Here is a 24,584-nt window from a genome sequence, read left to right as displayed (position 1 = left end):
TTAGCAACAATCGTGGGAACTTGAAAATATTTGAGAAATGATCGGTATGACGTTTGAAAGAAGATGCATCACTGACAACTAACCTTAACAAACGATCGTCGTTTGTCGTCAATTTTGATAGAGATGTTCAAATTCATGTATTCAGTTCGTCATTTATTTAAATGATATACAACGTATGAAATAATAAAAAGTTAACGCGATCGAATAATTTCGTTTTTCGTAGTTTACCGTTCGTTCGTTAACGTTGCGAAATCAGGTGGCAGTAATTTCACTAGTCAGCATATCAAGGTACGACGAATTTTCATAATAAATTGTACGTGTATCACAATTGTGGACGCTAAACGAACAATTAATCGTAAAATTTATTTATTTAGAAAGTGAACAATTTAGGTTGATCTTGTAAAACAGAAGCGCGCGTGTGCGTTAACGGCGCAGTCGTGAAGAGGAAAATACACGATATTGCATATAATAAAGCGTCTTAAATACGATACAATTGATACTCGAGAATGAAAATTCATTCCTTGTGACAGAGAGTATTTTAACATCGAGTGTTATGTTTCACGGATTCTTAAAATGGATATTCACGAAAAAAAAGAAGATAGGTTTAACAACATGAATTTTCAAACGGAGTAAGTTTTTTATTCGAATGTAACTCTTATTTTAAATTATATTATTATGATAAAAAAGAAGGTAAAATTTGTGCTAACCTATTCATTAGATTTTATTAAATTTTATTATAAATATACATATGTATTTATATAGATATATGTATACGAAATCTATATCGAGGTTAGAAATTATAGATTATTCTAATCGATTAATCTATAATGATTGTTCAGATATTTTAATATATTCTAATTTAACGCTTTTTAAATTATATGTTACACTTATCTTTTTGTATTATTATACTTTAGCGTGTAATATATATCATAAAATAGTTTTATTTGAAAAGCGAGAGACTTGCATGTTTGCCGCAAATTTGATCGCGGTGGCAATGCGTAATAGCGCAATGCAGCATTTTACGTTTTATAGAATTTCAAATGGTGAAATACGTTTGTTGCGAAATTTTCCTCGCATACATATAAATTTCAATGATTGATAGCATATGTTCGTTCGGCTAAACAAAATAGGGTAGAATCGTAAGAAATGACAGAAGCAATCGTACGAGAAAAATCTTGCGATTAATATTTGCAAGTTTTGTTGTAAATTTGCGATGGTTACAAACGAAAAACAAACGACGTATACATTTAGCTGAACAAATTTACAATATTTGCAGTTCCCTACTGGGAGACGCCATTAAGGTATGTTCAATTACTATACTCCATCACAAATACTATAAAAAATAAGAAAGGTCATGTCTTTTATTGTACAGTATACATTGATGCAACTTTATAATCTTTCTTTGAATAAGGACAAGGATAAAAGTAAAATCTTCCCGTTATATGTCTTCAGTTTTGACGGTTTCAAATTTTCAATTTTAAAATCTCCAAGTTGGCAAATTTTTGAATCGATGAATTTCCAAATTCATGGTTGTCGAATTAAAAAATTTTCAGATTTTGAAATTTTTCTATTTTCTTTGGTAAATTTAAAAATTCTTTCACTTATATCGCCATTTTCTTTAGGGAAGCCTAACGCACCCGCTACTCTATACACATGTATACATATATATGTATATGTAGGTATAAAATAATAGGGTCGAGAATAATATTTGTTCGTACAAAACGATTGCAGTAATCATTTAATTTTATCAGAACGGTTAAGATAGACGTGTGTTCGGTCTGTTTAAAAAATGACTGTTGGTAGGATAGAATAATGGATGAAAATTGGCATAGAATCTGCGTAAACATGCGTCAGAAATTTAGGCGGGATGTCCCGGAGCATGTGTAGCTAGTCGTTATAGAAAATATAGATACATGTACGTATATTCGGTGATTGTGTGAATCGAGGTGGACAGTGGGGTAGCGTGTCGCGGCCGCGGCCGCGGCACCGCGCAGTGCCGCGAGAGGGTGTCGTGCGAGGCAGGTCAGGGCTGGGGCTCGTTACCTCGCTCGCTGCTCGCTGCTCAGTACGTTTGCGTACGCCGTGCCGTATCGTAACGTTGCGTTCTGTTCCGTTCCGTTCCTATCGTGTTTAGTGTTCCTCCGCGATTCTTCGCTCCTCTGCTTCTCTCCGCTGTCTGTATTGGATCTCGACGATCGTAAGCCAACTTAGCACGAAAGTCGTCGATGATAATGAGTGTGTGCTTCGCGATGGTGCAGCGAGCTTACATAATTGTTGGCGTACATTGAGAGTTGCATACGCGGCTGACACGAGTGAGTGCGTGCTACTCTTTTCCCTCGATACTCGATATCCCACTATTCGCCGTTTCGAACACTGATTCTCCCCTACTTTGGTACGTATGTTTTATTCTCTTCGTTTCTCTTATCTTTTTACCTTGCACTGCCTAACGTTTATCTTCGCGTATAATCCGTCTTTGTCCTTCCCGCTCCCGTGCCCTCTTTTCTTCTCGCTCCCTCCATATTCTGACAGCTTGGTCGATTCACGAATCTGCCGCGCCGGGCCATTCGCTTTTCCCCGGGCCTCTTTAAAATAAGGTCAAAGGGTTACTTGTCTCCTGGAATTCGTAAACTGACATATCTTTTTTTTTTCCAAATCCACGATCCGAGAACGGGGTATCGGGGGAATTTGTTGTTGTTTATCGATGAATGAGCGTAAAGAAATAGTGCGCTTTCGTGTCGCGATTCAATCGTTGCTAAAAATCGAGTACGATGAGTAAACAATAAACAAACCGAACAGAATCGTTCGAGTACGCGGAAGTTCTCGTCAACGAAGCGTGCTGTCTATTTTTTTTCCACGATTCGTTGAACGTGCAATTAGATAAACACAGAAAAAACGTTAGTATACTGGAAAATAGTTTCTTTAACATTGTTGTTGTTTTTTTTTAATGGTTCTTTCTTTCTTTTTTCCTCTTTTCAGATTTTATTTCGCATTTTTCGTTGAGTTACGTTTTATTAGTTTGTCGTATAAGCGTTGTACTTTTTTTTTTGTTATGGTCGTATGTATATAAAAAGGTTATGATACATGTATCTTGTGTACAAGTATTTGTTCGTTACTGCATCTAGTACCAAATGGATAGTTGAAAAATGAGAAAATTATAATAGATATCGTCTATGATTTGTTGGTAGCTGTTTACTAATAAAATATTTTGCTCTGCCCTCCTATCGGTAAAGTTTTACTTGTCTTTGTTATCTACAATTACGTAGCTGTCTATCGGTTTAATTTAGTTTGCTTTACTCGTAGCTACTAGCTGGTTCCGTTTTGTCCTTACTTGCCTTTGTTTGTTTGTTTCTGATATACAGGTCTGGCATCATATACATATATGTATATATGCAGATTTATTTTCTATTTATTTTAAATCGCTTAAGAAAGTGAAAGCGTTTGAAAGCACAGACTGAACGACGATCATGGCATTGCACGGGGAAGACGTAGTAATGATTTTGTTTATATTTTTTGTATTTGCTGATTCCATCAATGGTTTCGTCGGGCTATACCACCAGTTGGGGTACGCAGCAGTCGTCGAACTCTCAGCCAGTGGAGACGGATCGACCGGAACAGAGGATCCAAAACGCGAGCGTAACAGCGGAAGAAGAATCTACGGAATTTCTCAAAATGACGGATCAACGAGAGCAACAACTTCAACAACAGCAACACCAGCAGCAGTCTCAACAACTACCGCAGCAGCAACAGCAATCTCATCAACAAATTAAAAGCAACGAAGAGCCAAGAACTAATTTGATCATCAATTATCTGCCGCAAAGTATGACGGAGAAGGATCTGTATAGTCTATTCGTAACTATCGGACCCGTGGAATCGTGTCGTGTTATGAAAGACTACAAAGTAAATTGATTTCAGAAATCTGTATTTAGTTGTACTACGAACATGTATTCTACGTGTGCCTTTTCATTTTATAGACTGGATACAGTTACGGTTTTGGATTCGTTAATTATGCAAAAGCCGAAGACGCAGCCACTGCTATAAACACCTTGAACGGGCTTCAGGTTCAAAACAAAAGGCTAAAGGTATCTTTTGCACGACCATCCGGCGAAGAGATTAAGGAAACCAATCTTTACGTTACAAATTTACCGAGGTATAATATAATTTTAGCGTAGGATAGATGGAATTTTCGTAAATTGATAAATATCGATGGAACGCGCATGAAAGGGCAAGATAGTAATATTGAAACGTGTTTTTTTTTTTTATTTAGAAATATAACAGAGAGCCAGATCGATGATATATTTAGCAAATATGGTAATATCGTACAAAAAAATATTCTGAAAGACAAAATCACTGGATTACCAAGAGGCGTGGCATTTGTAAGGTACGTTATTGTTTTAATATCTCGATGTCGAAAGAATTCGATATTACCAAGAGGCTTAGTGTTTCGAAAGAATATCGCTTAGCGTAGTAGAGCAAATCACCGTGCTAATGAAAAGTATAGTTTATGTTTATTGGCGTAGTGCCATGTTTGTCATAATCGGGAAAGCAAGCTGCAAAATGTTAATATCGCATCGATGCAATGGGAAATATCGGAGAGAGATCCGTATATTTTTATTTAAACGGTATTTTATTTTTGGTGTACGCGTGATCGGCGTTTTCGGCGTTTTCGGCGTTTTCGGCGTTTTCGGTAGAGAAGGTGCATCCGTCAACTAGAAAAGAGTTGTTCGTGGCCTAAAGAAACGATTCGTGATCATTATGCAATGGTTAGCGATGCATATCGTTCGTGTATTTATTTTCCAAGATCTTTGCCTGCCAAATTATTTTTGCACGGCTCTCTGCTGCGTTTGACTTGCATAATTTCGATTTACCCCACTTACTAACCACTGACCTACTTAACCACCGAAAACATGAATCGTGGTAGAGTGGTGATTTGTGGCAGGAAAATAGTACTTAAACTATGTCGACTAACTGGAAATAGAATCCGTACTAGTTTGACAGTTTCTCTTAATTTTGGCAGATTCTAATGACCTCGTAACGAGCTCCCTTGTATATTACACGCTCTAGATTATTCCTGCTAAATCTTTTATAAGATGTTGCGCTGGCAAAGGATGTCGCGATCCGCTGCCAACAAATACTCGGGGAATTAAACAATATTCTTGACGATATTTCGTTTGGATAGATTCGATAAACGGGAAGAGGCGCAAGAAGCGATCGCTCGGCTACACGGGACGATACCGGAAGGCGGATCAGAACCACTTAGCGTAAAAATCGCGGAGGAACACGGAAAGCAAAAAGCGGCGTACTATGCGGGATGGCAGGCTGGTTACAACCAGAGTCGAGGTAAGTAGCTTCGGTTGTTTCTTCGGGCAGCCGATCTTGTCCTCTAATTTCTTTTCTCGTCGACCCGACGGTAGAAACCGATACTTCAGGAACAGTTATCTCGTCTTTCGACGTCTTTAATCGTAAAAGCAAAACTAGTTCCTCGAGATAGAGTTCTACCGACAGGTGCGAGATTTGCATTTTGGCTTTCTATCAATTTTTCTAAAGTCGCAGTAAACCGTTAAGTTTCTTATTATCGTTGTTGAAGTCGTAGAAGCACCTAAAATTTCAAAGAAATATTTCCTCTTTTCTTTTCTTTTCTTTTCTTCCCTTTTCTTTTCTTTTCTTTTCTTTTCTCTTCCTTTCTTTTCTTTCCAAATAGAACGCATCTTCTTTTTGTATCTTTCTTTCTTTCTCCCTTTCTCTCTTTCTCTTTTTCTCTCTTGCTCTTTCCAGCTCATTTTCGAATCATCGTGTTTTGTTGGTTTTTTTCCTTTTCTTGCGATGACACGCGAGCAAGTGAAACAGGTAGCGATTCATTTAAATGTATCTCATAACGTAGTTGCAAGGTGTACAAAATTTTGTTGTATCTGTTCGAATATGCTGTTAAGGATGTAGATGATCTTTCAGCCAGAATCTTTTCACGCGCGTTCCATGTGTCGAGATGGATCGATTCGAACCGAAAGACCCTTTGCATCATTGATAGCATGTTGTAAGAAGTGTGAAAACATGTCTAACATTTGAATTGTTTGCCAGATATGGCTGCATCTAAGTCAAAGTACAGCGAAGATTGAAAAAGCTGTTTGCGTTCTAATGCGTGCAACGAATAATGCAGCAGATTTTCTGCGAATATTGTGGAGACACGTTTCTTGCCGCGCCTATTTTGTTCCTCTGTGTTCTCTCTGTTTTTGTTACAAGTTTTACGAAGTTGTGCGCATGAAATTATTTCACGTGTAAGAGAGAAGACTCTGGCAGTGGTCGAAAGAGATTCCCTTTGCAGGTGGACACAAGAATGCAAATGTAGTGCTGCTGTGATAGAACAAGTTTTTTTGTGCGATGATCTTTTAGTGAACGAACAAGAAACAAAGCCGAACATTGTTGTATTCCGTCTAGTCAGTGGCAGCTTGTGGTTATAAAAAAAAAAAAAGAGAGAAACACTTGCTGAGTTGTATTCTGCACACAAGGCTGGTTTAGACATTTGTTTTTGGACGTTGTCTGGGTCAACGATATTGTAACTCTGTTTTTCTAGTTGCCGCTGCTGCCGTTACTATGTTGATTTTGCCTCACCGTTTCTCAAATTTGTTCAAGCCACGCTGTGGAACATCGTCCTAGCTCTATCTTTGTGCCAGCAATTATGTATATTTACGTACATCTTTAAGTCTCTTTGTAATCTTTTTTCTTTTTTACTTTTTATTTCATTCTTTCTTTTTTTTTCTTTTCTTTTTGATAAGACATCGTATTTCCTAGTATACGCATCAATGTTTTGTTATTTATCAAGTAAATCTTTGGAAATACATTTTCTGTTCGATAAGAAATTTGTTACACTCCCTCTTACGATCCTCCAACGAATGCGAGTGCGGATTGTTTTCATTTTTGCCACTTCTTTCTTCCTCTTTGATTAAAGTGCGTACGAACACTTCCTATTATTTTCATCATTTTTTTTTTTTTTTTTACATCACAGACACGGCGCGACTAACAAACTCTGCAGTGATTACGTTAAACAAAAACCTCTCTGTTCGAAGTAGGATTTTTTCTAACGCAATGTTTCGTGGCTCGTGTTTATATGCTGTTCGAAACGGGGAGAACACGTTCGGTTCCGGATGTTCGAACGTGCAGTTTAAGGGCATATTTTGTAGTTGATCGTCGAATTGGAGCAGCATATAAAGTACGTGACTCGTTCGACACAAACACACGCATACACACACACACACTTTATTATATGCCTGCGAATAATGATTTAGCGAGCGTCGTTGCTGATCCGTTAGTTTTGAACAGATTGCATTTGCAGAAACGTGTGGCTTTAACAGAGAACTTGCTCAGTGCATGGCTATGCCCTATGTCGAGCGATTGTCGTATAAAGTAGTAAACAAATGTATTTGGAGTTCGAAAGGAATTGGTTTAGCGAGGAATCGCCGTAAGAAAGAGTAATTACGATTTTCAAGTACATTTGTTTAACGCTGTACGCAAATAGCAATAGTCCAAGTGTATCTGGAATAACTCTTTAACATGCCATTTTCATTTCTATGCTCGCCAATCCACGAAGGGGAACGTCTGTACCCGACCAGGAATAAATATCAACGTTACGCGCATTATCTTTATTAAAGAGGAGAACGCATTCATGTTCGGTACTCGTTGATTGTTAATACCTTGCAGTTATGGTGAGGAATTTTCTGGGATCGGTGCGACAAGATCGTCACGATCAACGCGATCGCGTTCTTCGCTATATCGTAATATACGAGTCGCATAGTCGCAACCGATCGATCGATCGTGCCGGTCTTTTAGAGACTTTCGTTTGTTCTACGAGCGCACACTTCCGTTCCAAGGATATATCGCTTTTGTATCGTTCGAAACTGTTTGTAAACCGAACACTGATTCCACGATTTGCTCAATGATTGTGAACGCGTATTTTACCTTTGTAATCTTTTGGAGAATACTTTGACGGCTGCGTGTTCCGTGGTTAGTTAAAACTCTCGCTTAATTTTCTGCTCCTTTCTTCTTATCGACGAAAGGATCGCGACGTTTAAGCGTTTAAGCAAAATTGTAAGCGGTACGCACACGGCATCGGACGTCGAAGTGTTCGGTCGGGAATCTGCTCTCCGCAGCGTACGCGGTTTAATACACTGGCTCGATTATTTCTTCTTCTAAGATTATTTACGATGCCAATCTCGATCGAGGTTAGTGTATTGAACGGATACGAAACAAGCGATTAGATCGGCTATGTATATGCATTTGTGGCGTGTGTCGAAGGACGAGAAACGTTGGAGAGATTATGCTAAAGTATTTGCATAAAGATTCGGTCTAGCCGAACGAGACTGTACCACGACGGAACAAGCGTTTCCGAATTTTACTTATCGTTAGACGGAGGAACTATCACGACATTTCGATAAACTAGAAGAGTATTTGAATTGCACAATTTTTACAGCTATCCGATTACCGATGGACCGTAGATAGCGAAAATATTTCCGGACTATCTACGGAATTCGGTGAAACGATCTCGATATCGATCTAGAATCGTCCCTGTGATTAACGTGTCCCCTCCTAACATTTCTATATTCGCTAATTACACCCGTTCCTATCGTAATCGTTCTAACGTAGAAGCAGCGAACGAACGAATTAGATCGGGAACGTTGGGAACGGGTTAATTCGATTGATTCGTTGTCTTTCGATGGAACACATTCACCGTAAACGAGATTCGAATATAGAAGGAAAGATCGTGATCTCGTTAAACAATTTTCGCTGTTAACAACTTTCGTCCTTTTAATCCTAATCTAGATACGTACAAAAATATATATATATACGAATCGATCGAAGCGCTTTCAGGAGGTCGGGTCTCGAGTTAGTTAGAAAACAGATGTATCTCCTACGATCCTGACAATCGTTCCTTTTTAGTAGATTTTTCGCGATTCGAGCGATCCATCAGGACATTTTCTCGACGTTATCGAATTAATTAGACGACGGTAGGAGGTACGATCCACCTCGCTCGTACGTTCTAATAATGCGTTCAGCTGCTTAACATGGTTAAGAGACGGGGGTGTACAACCTTTTTTCGATATTGTTCGATACTTTTTTGTCGTCCTATTATATTTAATAATACTGTACGTGCTTTATACATACATATATATATATATATATATATAAACGAATTAGCTTAACGTGCTCGGTGGTGAAACGATTAGAGTATGTATTCTGGCACTACCGGATTGGCCAGCTTCGAATCCCGCCGGCGGGAGTGTGCGGTTTCTGAATTATAGTAATTAGTTGTTAATAATTAGAAAACGAACGAATAAAAAGGAATAATCGGTCGTAAACGATAAGAACGTTCTTCCATGTACGAGTCTCGAAATCAACACCGACCGCAACGAGTAAAATGCTAATGAAAGAGACAAGTTTGTAGATAGTATACTAGGTTTTCTCTTACGATCCTAGCTTTTAAAGCTAGGACGCAGAAATTGGTTGTGCATTCCCTCTGCGAACAAAAGTAAATTTTCGAACAACTCTCTGTTTTAGGAGAATTTAACGTTGCGAATGCTGTGCTCCGGTATTCGAGGTATTTTCGCTCGCGGGATTCCGTTAAAAAAAAAAAAGAAAAAAAATAGAAAGACGATATAACAGAGGGTAGGAACCGGGTATATTAGTTAATTAAGTTGAAGGAAGTCGATAGAATAAGATTTCACGCAGCCCCTTCGGAATATTCGTCGTGTTACGAAAACCGACTCGTGTCATTCTTTCCGTAAGTAGAGGAATAAGAAATAAACAATTTCTTCGAGTGGAATATTCCAAGTATCCTCTAATAATAATAATAGTAATAATAATAATAGTAATAATAATAATAATAATAATAATAATAATAAATGTCCTCTACTTTTTCTTCTTCGTTACGGGTCGTTGCGGGTCGTTTCGTCGAAACGCGAAAACGAAAGAATGAAGCGAGAGTGGTTCCTTTGTAAATAATTTTTAACGCGTTAAGTAGTAAATCGTAAGGTGTAACGGATCGAAGATTGTACGAAATGGTGAATCCCGAAGTCCAGTAGCGCTAATGATGGCTGTGATATGGAATAAGGAAAACAAAAACTAGCGAAAGAGACCGAATGAGAATGAAAGGGAAACAAAATGAAAAACACGATGAAAAAGAATTCGATAAAAGAACTCGCTACTCTTTTCCTCGCTCTCTGTCATTCGCTGCTCTATGTCGGTGTTTTTCTCGAAACATTCAATTTTTCAATTATATTTCTCGGCGCAGAAAATCTCTTCATTTTTGATCTTGCCAAAGAACATCTCGCATCAATTATCTGCCCCCTCATTCGTCCCCTCCCCGTCGAAAAAATAAAAGATGATCGATATTTATTTTTGTAAAATAATTACCGGTAAACAGAGCAAACTCGTTTTAAAGAGAAAAGATTCTCTAAATAGAAATGATTTCTCGTAAGATCAAAATTGAAAGATAAAACCGCGGAAAGAGCCAAGAATGGAAAGCGCGTTTACGATAAATAGATAGGTAAATAGACAGATAGATAGACAGATAGATAGATAGATGGATGGATAGATAGGAGAGCGATGAAAAATCGAAAGACAAAGAATCCTCTTTTCACGCGTTCATCGTATTTTTCTCTTCTTCTATTCCTCTCGATGAAACTGGAATATTACGGTCGCGACGGTCTTACTGTAAATCGATCTCCGATCAGAATTGTAGCTCCGATTCTTAAAATTGTATCTTTTTAATTATATTCGCGATACGCTAAGTGAACCGGAAGTCGTGGTAGCCGCAATCGGAAGCAGAATCGTGCCACGTTCTTTGTAGCGCGTTCAAGCTCTCTTTCTTTCGTTTAGACGTTGATTTCGAAAAAATAATCCGTTCACGCTCGTCGAAGATGAAAGTGGTATCGAATAGCCGATTGTTGGCTAGAAACGACTCTTAGCTATTTCGTATTAATAACGCGAACGAGATGCTTCCGCGGTAATTTCCATATGAAACTCTTAGTCAGAACTGTTGTATCGTGAAATCTTGCCAGACTTTTCGTGTCCGTGAATCGATCGTTCGGTAGGTAACAACGTTACTTGCTCGGTTAACTATTTTTTACCTTTCGACGTTTTCTTTTTTCTTCCTCGCTAACGAACGGAATTAACGAAGGAAGTTTGCGAGAAACGACGATAGAGTGTAACGAAATTCCACTTTATTTCGAAAGAAAATACATTTTGTCGGAATTGGTCGAATCAACTTATTTCTCTTTTATTTTAGGTCGCGCCAATTTATTCGACGAAAGCTCCTTCCTTTCCTTACCGACGTAAAGAGGTATCGCACCTCGGTTCGTTTCGCGATCCTCCTCTCTGCTTTGCGCGCTTGTAAAAAAGGAATTACGAAAAGGTCACGTTACATCGATATCTTCGAAACGTACACGATTATATGGTAGACTAAATCGATAAAGCGTACTCGGTCTGGGAAACGTAGCGCGGTCGTAAATTAAAACGTAAAGCGGTAACACCGATCGATTTCTTCTTTCTTTCGAGACCAGGTATATCCCCGAACCGAACGTAACGCTCGCGACGTACGAATCTTTTCGTTTGAACGTTTCGAACACCGAGTACGTGCTACCGTGGCGAGAGGAAATCTTCTAAACGTCGCTTGCAGATTTTGTGCTGACGATTTACTTCGGGAGCTTCTCTAACCACCGTTAACCGGCATTAAATCGAGGATAAACTTCGAAACCGTGAAATTTCGGCGATTACCGACACATTTTCAACAAGTTACAAAATCATCGGAAGCCTCGAGACAGTTTCGTAAAATCTTTACGAGATCACATAAAAAATTGCTAATTTCTTACTAGCGCTACCTTTCGTCATCGAATAAGTCGTCAGAACGAAAGCATTTGAAAAAGAGGGAGAGAGTGTGAGAGAGAGAGAGAGAGAGTGAGCGAGCGAGTGAGAGAGAGAGAAAGTTAAAAGCAGCGTGTCTCGACACTCGTTCCTTCCGGTTATCACGAGTATCTTATACATACCTTTCTTATTCTCGTTGCTACCGGTCACACGCGAGTTCGCGTGATACTGTAGTTGCTCGTTAAATTTGATTAAAATATTAGAAAGGAAAGTCTAACGGATGTCCACTTTATTCACCACCACCGCCACCACCACCACCACCACCGCCACCTTTTATCCGATAAGTTGTTAAGCTTAAGTCCGCGTAAAAAAAAAAGAAAGAAAAAAAAAAGATAAAATAACACACAGAAGAAACGCGTACGAAAAACACGTTTGATTGACTGAAACGACTGTTTCAGGTACCGGTGGTAGTCTGAGTGGTGGAGGAAGGGGCAGAGGTATCAGTGGACCACCTGGAATGGGCATGGGCATCAGCGGCAGTGGTCCAGGAATGCTAGGCAGAGCGAGCGGATTCGGACCACGCGGCGGACCGCACGGTGGATTTCTCAGCGGGAGCGGCGGACCAGGAGCCATGAGAATGGAGAAGATTCACCCTCATCGTTTCAATCCCATAGGCATGGGCGGTGGTTACGTGCAGTCGCATTTCTGGTGACCTAGCGTCGACGAGTCGCCGACCAAGACAGCACCGGACACCACGTACCTTTCCGCGTTTCACCGGAGAGCAAGCTGCGACGATCGTTGTCGTTCGTAATCGCTGAGAACACTACCGGGATACCGATAATTAACTAGGCTGCTAGTCGATACACACAGGGTACTCGATTACCGCGCGCGGTCAGAGCAGCCTGACGTCGTCGTCGTCGTCTATGCGAATCTTGCATCTCGATGTCCGGCTCGGGAAGCTTCAGGACAGACTGATATCGCGAAAGTGTAAATTATTCTGCGCGACGCATAGTATTTAATGATATTTCTACGTGCCTGTACCAAAGCTCGGAACACCTAGTATTTGTACATCCAGTGATGGACACTCGAGACCCCCCCCCTCTTAGTCGTTTAGGTCACCTCGATTAGTCGTAGTTCAGCCCGAACAGACTTAGATTGCTCGTTTTTAACCCTTTCACTGCGGAAGCTCGCTGTAGTGGTCGTTCGCCGACACGGGTCGTGTACCTATGTATGGATAGTAGTTTCGAGGAATCTGGCTGTAAGTCGTGTTCTTCGGGAATCCTCGATCGCTTAGCTTACCAGCGCTGACCAACTCTATCGGAATCTCTTGTTCGAGGATACGTTTTATACGTAAAATCCGTTAACGTTACTATCTGTGATAATCCAGGCGGTGGAAGCCTTAAAAATGTTATCTTTACATAGGCCACTATAGCGCGGACCATCCTATCGGATAACCCTAAATTTAGGCTCTGAATAATTTGTAACGTTACAAATTTTCGAAGCATGCTATGAAATTGTAAATACGCTATTTCGAGCAGATTATTTCGAGCGGTTGCGTACGAAGCAGCGTTATAGGGCACTTTTATCAACTTCGCTGTAGCAAAAGGGTTAAAAGCTTGGAAACAGAGTAGGTCCATCGTAAGCCCTCCAAATGTATCTAAGCTAACGTCCGTGTTGCTAAATACGATATCGACTGCTTCGTGAAACGAAGTCCTGACGACAAATTTTAACTGTTTTTTTTTTTTTTTTCTTTGTCGCCGTCGAGAGTTAGCTTCGTCGGGGGATTTGTTCGATTTCTCTCCAGACGAAGCTCGTCTCTCTTTCTCTCTGGGGAAGGAAGTTGGTCGTTTAACGTTTGACAAATATTCGACAGAGCTTAACTATAAACGATGTTCGAAACGATTTCGAAAGCGCTATATTTCGTCGACACGCCTTTTTATCGTTACGTACACTATTCGTTTGGATAGCTTTTACATTACCTTACGTTTTATTCTGCGTTTAAATCGTTCGATCCCGTCGATCGACGCTCGTCGAAATCGATGCATCGTTCAGGTACAAATCGCTTGGCCATCGAGTCGCCGTTTTAGCGCGAACGTAGTCTGACTCGGTGGCAAAGTTACGCCGTGCTAAATTAACTCCGTGTCGTTCGCGTTCTGCTTCGAAGAGTGGCGCGTTACCGTACATCGCTGGTCAAAAACACGAAACTTTCGCGTCGAGATCGAGTTTAACAGATATTTTCCATCTAAAATTCATTCGCGAACAATGCTTTTCCGACAATTACTATTACGATTCGACCTGTTAGCGAAAAGTTATCCTCCGTATTAACGAACAGCCAAATGGATCGTTAACGTGCTTTTGACCAGTAAACGCGTATATCGTATCGTAGAGGAGTTCGAGCATGTAAACGATTCGCTTAGTTTTCATCGGTTTCACGATTCGGAAGCTGGTCGCGAAAGAGGAGAAAGATCGTTTTCCTTTATAGTTAAGCGTTTTATCGTGCGTGGAGGGGGATGGGGGGCACGTTGAAAGCAGAAGCTAAGAGTTCTACGTGTTGTTGTATATTTCCTTTTTAAATGGTTCTAACTCTTGAAACTTTATCGGACGTTTAACGTTAAGAAAAAGTTTTATCGGAGTCGGCGTGCGACGAGAGGACCGTGTTTCCCAGCAGCGTTGGACGACGATGGTCGCGAGTATCCGAAAATTTCGATTATTTTGATACCGTGAAAAAAATATATTCGCTTTTAAAGGTTGTCATTCGTGTACTTAAAAGACGAATGTAGTAAATGAACGTTGATGCGCCATCGTCGTCCTCCTAATCGTGATCGGCGTTGATCGTATGCTCTCGTGAAACTTAGGCTTCCCTTAGTCTAGTAAGGGAACAGGTATACCTATTTTATGCAGAGACGTGTGGTTTTAGTTTAGGCATCTGGCGTAACGAGGATTTTTCGGTAAGGTCGGCTCGTGTCTCCTAGGTTCGTTAATTAATAGCTGATTCGCCGGAATCGTGCTGTACGACCGTGACGCTACGCTACCTAGTTACGCCAGTGGCTCAGGCTCTTCCTGGATTCTTCCACGATTATGAGCAAGTGGTGGGACCCCTCCCCCTCTCGGTCCCCTTAATTAAGAGAAGCCTACGTTATATCCGAGCGTACATAAAGATCGTAACGGAAACGAGCCATTAATTCGCGGTACGTCGTAAAAAGGGAAAAAAAGAAATGAGACTGACTTTTTATAGGGGACAAATTTCACGCGAACATTTTAAAAATCGAAATTGCCTTATCGCATCGTCGCGGATTCAACTAGATTTTCTTTTTCGTTTCTTCCTCTTCTGCTGTTTCTTTTTATTATTATTATTATTATTTTTCTTTTTCCTTTTTTTTTTTTTTTTTTTGACAACGCGAGGATTATTACAATTCAGCGTCGCAGCCCCGTGTTCGCTGCGAGCGTGTAACTACGCTCTGTAATGTGTTATTCGTACGCGTGACATTTTAAACGGGGAAAGAGATCGAAACAAAGAGCAGAAAACCTTTTTCTCGTTTGCTCGAATTTTCCATGGCACCGATAACTGCGATGCGAGTGCGTTCGTTTTCGTTAACATGTTCCCCATTTGTACACCGTGCTTTGTTGATGGTTGAAAGTTTAAAGTCGAGCTTAAAAATCTTATTAAAACGTTCAATTATTAGGAATGTTGGGATTGTTGCAGTTTTGGCCCGTACAGCGGTGAATCAAACAGTGTTATATCTAAGAACATTATTATCCTTCGACGAATCAAAGTTGTGCCTCTAGATAAATGTCGTAGGTCACTGCTCATCCGTAGGACCTGGAACGTGTTAACAGTGAAACGAATTACTGCACTGTTTTATTTCGTTAACAACAATCATACGATCATACACTTTTTTCAATTCTCTCTCTCTCTCTCTCTCTCTCTCTCTCTCTCTCTCTCTCTCTCTCTCTCTATCTATCTCTCTATATCTATCTCTATCTCTCTCACTCTCTTTCAATCTATCTATTTCTCTCGATAATTAGTAGTTATAAGATCTAATTATTTAAGACGAAATAAAATATCTGTAAACGGTAAAATTCCACTGGTTGTATGTATCTGTTGTGTAAAGAGGGCGAGAAAATGTAGTCAGGAATTGTTGCGAAACGGTTATTTATTGTAGTCGCGTGAAATGACGACTCGTCGATTTTCTACTTGTACAAAAGAGAAAGGAGAAAAACAAATAAGTTGAAGAATATTGTTAAGAAAACCGTAATGAAAATGTTTCGATGCGAAGAACCGAGTACGTTGTTGCCCTTCAAAAGGCAGCTTGCATTGTAAAAGAAGCAAAGTGCCCGATGACGAGCCGCAACGCACCCAATCTATAAAACCGTTTTGTCGTTTCTTCGGTTTGTACTCCAATTCCAGAACACTCCTGTAAACAGTATTGTAAAAGCGTTGGAAGCTTCTTGTCTATGTACACTGTTCAATTTAGAAGATTTGAACCGAACCGCTTACAAAGAACCGTGTCTTTTCACACCACGCACTAACACTGGAAGTTTCGTGTCCGATATCGAGGTATCCAGAGGTCGACTCGACGGACGATGTACTCTGCGCGAAGAATAATTTCGGTTTGAGCATTTTTGCCCTTCGATCAGAAACTTTATAATAGGCTGGTTTCTCCACCCACAGGATGCTGCGGTCTAGAGATTAGCCAGTAACTTGCAAAGAGGAAACAGGAAGGGGCGGATAGCTGCAACAGCCAAGATATCACCTTGGTAAAATTTCCTTTCGAATCGACAGGAGAAGATACGGAAAACTCGGACACGTTTTCCTTTAACAATTACAAGCTGAAATAAATAAAAGGTAAACCGAAACCACTCACTGTTCAGATTAATAAACGCGCCAACATCAAAATCTAAGGTAAATCCTTAAAAGTGACTATTCTAGAAACATTTATCGAGATATTTATTTTTGCCGAGAGAGAACGTTTGTCGGATAAATATACCGGCAGAAATTCTCATCGGTGGAGGTTCTGATCACCTGACCAGGTTCTTTTCTTTTCCATAGCCCCGTAGCCCTACTCCGTTCTCTTCCTCTCTTCTCTGCGGGTATAGAAAGCTTCTCTTTCAGCGTTTCTACCACCCAGCGAACATCTGCTTCGCGCGTGCCGATCGCGTCTACGCGTACCTTCAGGTTTCGCGACACGTCGTTTTTCGACAGAATCGAACGTTCAGGATATCAACGATCGTTCAAATGGAACGCGTCGACGATCGAATTATGGCATTAAATGATTTCGGGCAAACGAAAGTTGCGCCAGTATTTCAATTATACGGCGAGAATTTAAATGAACTTTCCAGCCAGGTCAAGGTTCGATTTAATTAATCGTCGAGCAAACATTCTTTTCGAATCAATTATACGGACGAACGCGCGCGAACCGTGCGTGGACTGATTTTAGGCTTTTAATTCGCACGAAGGATATTGCATAGATTCTAACCCGTCGATCTGTTCGAGGAACATTAAGAAGCCGGTGTGCACGAGTCAGAGTGGATCGCGACGATAATGTTTCGTCCATCGTTTCTTTTTTTTCAAACCGTTCTCGACTCTCGATCCAGGTAAGCTCTAAAAATTTCGCTAGTTATTTAGACTCGAGGACGTTTTCGTTCACAAAGGGATCGCGCACGGTGGAATTTTCGATGTAGTGTTCTCGAGCATATTCCTCTTTAATTTTAAAGGAAAGTTTCGAACAGAAGTTTCTCCCTATTAGGGAGATAACGCCTAGTATTTTACTATGCTAACCGATATGTACACGAAGGAGTTAATTAAGGATAAAAATAGAAAATACGTTCGAGCAAGGAACAAGATCTATCTCGGAGAAGAGTGATTCGTTGTAGACTGTTATCGGTCGAGCAGGAAAAACCATGCACCAGCTGCTCCTCGAAAGCGAATGTTAAACTGTACGTTTTTCCCGGTAGGAAGGTCTCGCGAACACGGAAGAGGTCGGTAGCCGAGGGTTACGATTAGAGGGAAGGTTTGGTATCAGATGGAAGAGAAACCCTTTGTGCCTGAGATCTTCCTATCGTTGAAATTCCCTTTGTATCGGGATACTAGCCATGCAACGCAAGGAGTTCTAGGTCCAGAAGAAGATATTGAAACTTGTCGAGATATCCGTTCGTCGCGGAAGCTAACCCGACAAATCGAACGCGCGTGGCTCACAAAAAGATACTCGTTTCCGGTCAGCGCGATATTCACGGGATATCATGGAAGCTTGCGCGCCTCTCTGGACTCGGCTAAACTAGTAACGTGTTTATTTATTTTCCTTCAGTTGAAAAAAAAAGTCATGCATAAACATATGGAAAAACGTTGTTAATATTCTTGCAGGCGAATCGGACAACGAACAATTGTTAACGAAACGAACGAGCTTCGAGACGGATCGACGATTGTTCCGGTGCACTCCACTTTCTTTCGCTTCGTTCTAGCGAACCTCGAGAACGCGCGAAAACGAAACGGGTACAGAAACGATATCGCGACCATCCTGCAGCGAGTCCCGAGGGCAACTGATACACTGAACTTGATTTGCGGAAGAGTCGGAGAAGGGAGAATTCTCAGAGAAAGAGAGAAACACGTGGTGCGTTCGGCAAAGAGGGGACCCACCGCAACACATTGATACGGGATGTGTCCATTGGCGTAACCAGAACTTTTCTTCGAGGATAGAGCGTCTTGGATCGTGACGCGTTATATAGCAACCTATTAGATCGGTCCCGTGATGCGTCGCAACGCGTTATGTTCCTCCGTTCGTGGAGGATTAAGTTTATCCTAGCCCGTCTAGTTACGCCGATGTGTCTGTGCCGGCGATGGTGATCGTGCGTCAAACGAATCACGAATTCAAGTCTAAGCATCGAAATTTTCCAACGTAGCTCTACTACCTTTGTCTCTACCCGCGTAAAAGTTCATTTGTACTTTCGCGCGCAACACGCAGGCCTTATTATATGAACGCTTTCGTTATCAGCGTCGCCTACGAATAAACAAATTTTCTATACTTAGATTTATGTAATTCGAAAAAAGAAGCGTACAATAGCGTACTATAAGAGGAAGAAAGCGAGATAAATAAAACGATAGAAGGGAGGAAGCAACGGGGACTGGGAAAGGGTCAGAGTGCACTGTCCTGTGCCAAGGGGCCACGGAAAAATTTGCATTTCCTGTCCACGATGAATAATACCAAGCGGAGGAACCGTAGTCGAGTCATCCTCGAATTAACTCGAAATCTCTCGATCCCTGAAACTCTCAGCTGAAACTAACTTTCTCGTTCTCGTTCTCGTTCTCGTTCTCGTTCGACGCGTCGAAAAGTTCTCTTTCTTCTTCGGAAAAGTATGATCTTCGAATTTTCGTCGAGATAGGATCGATGCTTGAAACGATGATTCGAACGATAGAAAGCGTGATGAATTTACCAGCGAACCGTATTCTTTGAAACGGAACTATTGTCGAGGGTGTTTTTCTCGAGTGGGACTCGTGGAACGGAAGAAAGGAAGAAAGGAACAGCTGTGCTCGCCCTTACGATTCTTGACCATACGCACACCCGCTCTATCTATATGTATATGTATTATTTATGTACGTATACGTATAGAGTATAGAGGAGGTTTTAAGGGAGGAGGGAGATGTTACGAGTCGTGGGTACGAGAAACGCGTGTTCGCAGGCTCAGAGGGAAGCTTCTTTCCGTTTGCCTCCTAGTTAACGTTTCGCGTGCTGTGTTTGCTTTAGTCCGATCCCATGTTGGATGCGCAGCGTTTAAGATAATTAGGGGGTCGGTTACTCGAATCATTTTGTTAGTCCGCAAAGTGCGCGATGCTTTCGTAGGTTCTCGTACGAGGGAAAAAATAGATGTAATTTTTTCATTTTAGTAATAGAAGTAATTTTTTATTGTAATAATTTCGAGCGCGTAATCTCGCGTGCAGCGACGCACGCGAAGAGAGGATAATCCGTTTGTCGGTTTGCATCGCATCGTGTAGGAAAATAGATAAGCATAGAAAGAGAAGCGTCGCGTCGGAGGGGGACAAGCGAGAAAAGTTGAATAGCGTAACGGCCGTCTATCCACGGAACCGAGCACACTCGTCCCTTTGAATAAAAAACCGAGTCGAAGCATCTGGATGGTTTCGAAAGAGGCTGCGTCTTTACAAAAACTGTTTATGTAGTTGGTGCGCGTGGGAGCGAGATTTTGCTCTCTGGTCTACGCTGCTCTCCCCCGCGAGTTCTCTGCGTCTCTGGCTGGTTCGAAAGTACAGAGAGCGTTCGAAAATTTTCGAAAGAATTTATTAGTATAAATAGAATGATTTACAAAGACGAGTGCTTAATAGGCGATCAGCGAATATAAAAATGAAAGACGAATAAAAATGAAACGATGGCTAGTATTCTATAGTAACGGTCTTCGTCTTCAGGTACTCGTTCAAAGCTTCCTGACCCAAATCCTTGCCGAAGCCGGACATCTTGAAACCACCGAACGGTGCAGCGACGTCTGTCTTGTTATAAGTGTTGACGAACACGGTGCCAGCCTCGATTTTCTCCGCGAATCTCAATGCTCTGCTAATATCTTTGGTCAAGACGCCGGAAGCTAAACCGTATTCCGTATTATTAGCCCTGGCGATCACTTGCTCCATATTCTTCGAGCTGAACTTCGAGATGACCATTATCGGACCGAACGATTCTTCTTTCGCTATGTACATATCGTCTTCGACGTCCGTGAATATCGTTGGTTCAAAGTACCAGCCAGGACGATCCAGTCTGTTGCCACCGTAAACTAACTTAGCTCCTTCTTTCACGCCACGATTCACGAAATCCACCAACTTGTCCAGATGAGCCTTGTGATTTTGTGGTCCGTGCGCCGTTCTTCTGTCCAGCGGGTTACCGATGGAAATTTTCTTCGTTTCCTCGATTATCTTTCTCACGAATTCGTCGTGTATCCTCTCTTCCACGAACAATCGACCTGTTTCGCGATAAAAAAAATATTGGTACAAATAGCATTTAACATTTTGATTCCGCTTTCGCCGTTGTAAAAGGGATACTATACGATAGAAAACGTACCGGCAGCGATGCAGTTTTCACCCTTGTTGAAGAAGACGCTGCTCATACCGAGCCTAACTGCCTGCTGAATGTCAGCGTCCTCGAATATGACGAGGGGACTTTTGCCGCCCAACTCCAGAGAGACCTTTTTCAAGTTACTGTCGGCGCAGGATCTCATTATGGACTGACCAATTTGCGTGGAGCCTGTGAATCCAAGCTTCCTGATCATCGGATGTTCGCATATAGCGTTTCCTGTAACGGAACCGTTGCCTGGTACGATGTTCACCACTCCCGGAGGAAAACCAGCCAACGCGGTCAACTCCGCGAATTTCAGGGCGGTTAAAGGCGAGGCTTGAGCAGGTTTCATGACGACGGTGTTGCCTGCTGCCAAGCAAGCTGCCATCTTCCACGAGAGCATCATTAGAGGGTAATTCCAGGGCGTGACCAGACCACACACTCCGACAGGTTCCTTTCTCGTGAAAGATAGATTACGGTTTGGTCTGGCATGCGATATCGGTATAGTGGAGCCTTGAATTTTGTCGCACCAACCAGCAAAGTACCTCCAGGTCTCTATAGACATTCCTACGTGAGTTTTCAAGGCTAACGTGTATACAGCACCCGAATCCAAGCTCTCTATCGTAGCCAGCTCTTCCTTGTGTTTTTCCATCAAATCTGCCAGCCTATAAATGCCGAGTTTCGACTATAAATTTAGCGGAACAGTCTCGATACGCGATCAATTATTACACAGATACGATATTTACTCGAATAGAAGAGCACCTCGTTCCCTCGCGCTGATCTTGCTCCATTCGCCCTGTTCGAACGCCGCCTTGGCGGCTTTCACTGCTCTGTCCACGTCTTCCACGGAAGCACACTCTACGGAACAGATGACGGTTTCGTCGTGAGGATTCACGGTATCGATGGGTTTTCCACCGCCGTTCACGAACTTTCCATCGATGAATAATTGCTTCGGAAACTTGACGTTCATATTGTTCGCTTGCAACTCTACGGCATCGTATTTGATCTCCTTGGAAGCGGAGATTCCCCTGGCTGCTAGGACTACCGCGGTCACGAATCGAACGAATTCCGGATTCATGAATACGTCTATGTTTTGCAAGCTGACTCCTAGATTGTCTTTCACTTCTTCGACCAGCCTGACAACGTCCATGCTTCCACCTCCTGTAAAGGGAGCAGCTCGTGTTTCAGATTATCGAATCGCGGTAAGCTATTAAGCGGTAAACTATTAATAGCGAATACGAATAAACGATTATTAAATAGTGGTGGCACGTACCGCACGCGAAGAAATCGGTCTCGTCGTCGATTTCCGTGTTTAAGATGCTGTTCCAGATGTCCCTAACGGTATCGACCATCTTCAGTTCCTCCTCCGTAAACTGGATCACCGTATCCTCGCATTTCTGACCATATTTGCTGGCAGGAATCGTCCTCGTTCCGATTTTAATTCTCTCCACGTTGACGAACCGATCGTCGACGGTGTTGATCAATAGTCCACCTTCGTGAACGATGCCCGATCTGTTTTCGACGTTGACCTGGCTCTCGCCGGCAGGAACCTGATCGGTGTTCCACAGGCTAGACCCGAACAGACGGACTTCCTCGTCGTTGATAGTGGTCCAGGCTCCTGGAGTGCTGTCGAGGCCACGGATGAAATCGTGAATCTGCTTAGCAGGCTTGGACCAGTCGATCTTTTGAAGCTCTTTCTTGTTCAACATGGGATCGTAAGTGGCTCCTTCCTCCGTCTGAGGAATGGCGGGCGCTATTCCCCGAGCCACGAGGTCTACGGCTTCCCCCATGGCTTTGATTCCTTCGGGATAGAGGAAATTGTTGTAGAGCGTGTCCACGGTGTCGTGCGGTTCCACTTTGCAAGATCTTTGCAACAAGATTGGACCGGTGTCGAGACCATCGTCGGCCCAGAAGATCGAGAATCCCGCGGTCGAGTCTCCTTCGATCAGAGTCCTACGGAATCGATGCGATCGAGTCTAATAATAAGAATAGTTTCGGTTTCGTTGCGAACATATTTCGTTGCAACGAACGCGTTCAACCGATATAAAGCGCGCTTATCGGTTCTTCTTATCGTTACGTTTCTCGATATCCGGCAAACGAAACGATAGGATAATAATAAAACGGATAAACGTAGTTCGCGCAGTGAACGGTTTCCCTTATTACGTTATACGATTCTAGCACTGTTATTACGTCGATTGCGGGTCAACCAACTAACCAGTTTATGGCGCTCGCGCCACGATGCCTGGGCAACAGTGACGGATGGTAGCATATGCTGCGATTGCGAGGATGATTGATCACCTCCATGGGAATAAATTGACTGCAGAATGGAAGGACGTTCAAGTCGACCTCTATCCCTTTGTAAAGTTCCAACACGTCCGGCAATGGTACACCCTTGCTCCTCCACGATTTGATTTTGAAGACCGGGGTGTCGTCAGCTTTCGCCGTCACGGCTACGTTCGGAACACGATAGTTTCCAATGAAATATCAACGAACGAACTAGTAAAATTACTAGCTAACGAAAATCATTTCGATTACCTAGAGGATCCTCTCGATTTCCTTTATCGGGAATAGTGAACACTCCCGTGATCTGATGACCATTTTGCTTGAGTAGCTTGTAAACTTCGGCCGCGAACGGGCTCTGACCGATTATAGCTACTTTCAGTTGCGCCATTGTCGTCTACGGATTTAAAAGCGTTCGCGCAAAATTCAACGATATATATCCACCTATGTACACGGTTAATCGAATGGACAGCCAATATCTAACATGCTCGATGTTAGTCTTACTAACTCGACTATATGTGCACCTAATACGTACCTGTTTGTAAAACGCGAATCTGTCTCGGCTAATTGTCGCTCTTTAAACGAACCTCTTCTCTTTAGTATCTTTTAGAGAAAAGAAAAGAAAAGAAAAGAAAAGGAGCGAAGGAAGGTGCGAGGGAAAGTAAACTACGATTAATGCGATAGAACGTGCTAGCAGCGTTAGTTTTCTACCGCCTCTACACCGTGTGTATTGCTCCCAAGCTATACACCTATGCTATTGTATTTACAAACAACAGGTTTTCGTGTAAGAGATCTTACGATATTGACGACGTAGGAACGCAACGAGAGAAAGTTTCGAAGAAATAGCATCTATGCGAATCTATGGAACGTTCACTTTTCCGACTTTTTTCGATTTTCTATCGCTTCTCGGCACGAGTTCTCGCTCCACTACGCAGACTTTGCTAGGCTACTGACCCGCGAGCCGCGACTAACGACTGTGAACACTGGTTTAAAGCCAGGAACGCGCGTTTATATAAGCTACAGCGTATCGGCGCGAAGGGTCAAGAACTTAGCGGTGATCTCGCAGCGATTTTCTTCGACGTGCTCGCTTTCCTTATCTTCGACTTGTTTATTAATACACGATTACAAGTTAATCGTCTGTTTAATTTCGAAGAAATGCTGGCAACGAACGAAATTATTATTAACTAATTATTAAATTAGTATTCGATCGAGATAGAATAATTCGAGATAGAATAGAGCAAAGGATAGCTTAATACTTGCTTACGATTCGTTCTCTCTATCACTTTGCGTAACTCCCCTGATTGATATCGAATCGTAGGCAACGTTCTGCTTTTCTCTACAAGTTTTTACCGGTATAAACAGGTTTCGCTGAAAAATCCCCCTTATAGATCGGTCAGAGGTCTTAGA

General features: G+C 41.9%; 2 protein-coding genes across 10 annotated transcripts; one reads left to right on the top strand and one right to left on the bottom strand.

Annotated features, from left to right (window-relative positions):
- Positions 1-89: 89 nt before the first annotated feature.
- Positions 90-23,821, top strand: LOC100874629 (sex-lethal homolog). 9 transcript variants are annotated; one of them, XR_013041070.1, is made up of 7 exons: positions 90-629; positions 3,558-3,897; positions 3,972-4,147; positions 4,265-4,378; positions 5,177-5,337; positions 12,306-16,693; positions 23,076-23,821. XR_013041070.1 is itself a non-coding variant. In XM_012289470.2 (7 exons), the coding sequence occupies exons 2-7, from the start codon at positions 574-576 to the stop codon at positions 12,557-12,559; spliced, it is 1,101 nt and encodes a 366-aa protein (XP_012144860.1). In that variant the 5' UTR covers positions 90-288; positions 375-573; the 3' UTR covers positions 12,560-16,744. The 9 variants fall into 9 exon arrangements, 8 of the variants coding, with proteins under 8 accessions (XP_012144860.1, XP_012144866.1, XP_012144865.1 ...); XM_012289470.2 differs by lacking the exon at positions 23,076-23,821 and having other exon boundaries at positions 90-288; positions 375-629; positions 12,306-16,744; XM_012289476.2 differs by lacking the exons at positions 12,306-16,693; positions 23,076-23,821 and adding an exon at positions 7,580-9,973.
- Positions 20,118-24,563, bottom strand: LOC100880272 (cytosolic 10-formyltetrahydrofolate dehydrogenase). Its single transcript, XM_076541460.1, has 7 exons — positions 23,976-24,563; positions 23,433-23,574; positions 23,113-23,347; positions 22,171-22,850; positions 21,644-22,058; positions 20,904-21,562; positions 20,118-20,805 (listed from the first exon to the last, which is right to left on the bottom strand). The coding sequence occupies exons 1-7, from the start codon at positions 24,024-24,026 to the stop codon at positions 20,228-20,230; spliced, it is 2,760 nt and encodes a 919-aa protein (XP_076397575.1). The 5' UTR covers positions 24,027-24,563; the 3' UTR covers positions 20,118-20,227.
- Between the last annotated feature and the right edge of the window lie 21 nt (positions 24,564-24,584).

Source organism: Megachile rotundata, chromosome 16 (genome assembly GCF_050947335.1).
Source record: "Megachile rotundata isolate GNS110a chromosome 16, iyMegRotu1, whole genome shotgun sequence".
Lineage (NCBI taxonomy): Eukaryota > Metazoa > Arthropoda > Insecta > Hymenoptera > Megachilidae > Megachile > Megachile rotundata.
This window is presented reverse-complemented; position numbering and strand designations above follow the sequence as displayed.

What these genes read in the sequence shown, in the direction of transcription:
- LOC100874629 (XM_012289470.2), top strand. Translation starts at nt 574, where the DNA reads ATGGATATTCACGAAAAAAAAGAAGATAGGTTTAACAACATGAATTTT. An exon ending in AACATGAATTTTCAAACGGA is followed by an intron (nt 630 to 3,557) that starts GTAAGTTTTTTA and finishes CTATACCACCAG; the next exon opens with TTGGGGTACGCAGCAGTCGT. An exon ending in TACGTTACAAATTTACCGAG is followed by an intron (nt 4,148 to 4,264) that starts GTATAATATAAT and finishes TTTTTTATTTAG; the next exon opens with AAATATAACAGAGAGCCAGA.
- LOC100880272 (XM_076541460.1), bottom strand. Translation starts at nt 24,026, where the DNA reads ATGCTATTTCTTCGAAACTTTCTCTCGTTGCGTTCCTACGTCGTCAAT. An exon ending in GTTCCTACGTCGTCAATATC is followed by an intron (nt 23,575 to 23,975) that starts GTAAGATCTCTT and finishes TTAAATCCGTAG; the next exon opens with ACGACAATGGCGCAACTGAA. An exon ending in GACCGATTTCTTCGCGTGCG is followed by an intron (nt 22,059 to 22,170) that starts GTACGTGCCACC and finishes CTCCCTTTACAG; the next exon opens with GAGGTGGAAGCATGGACGTT.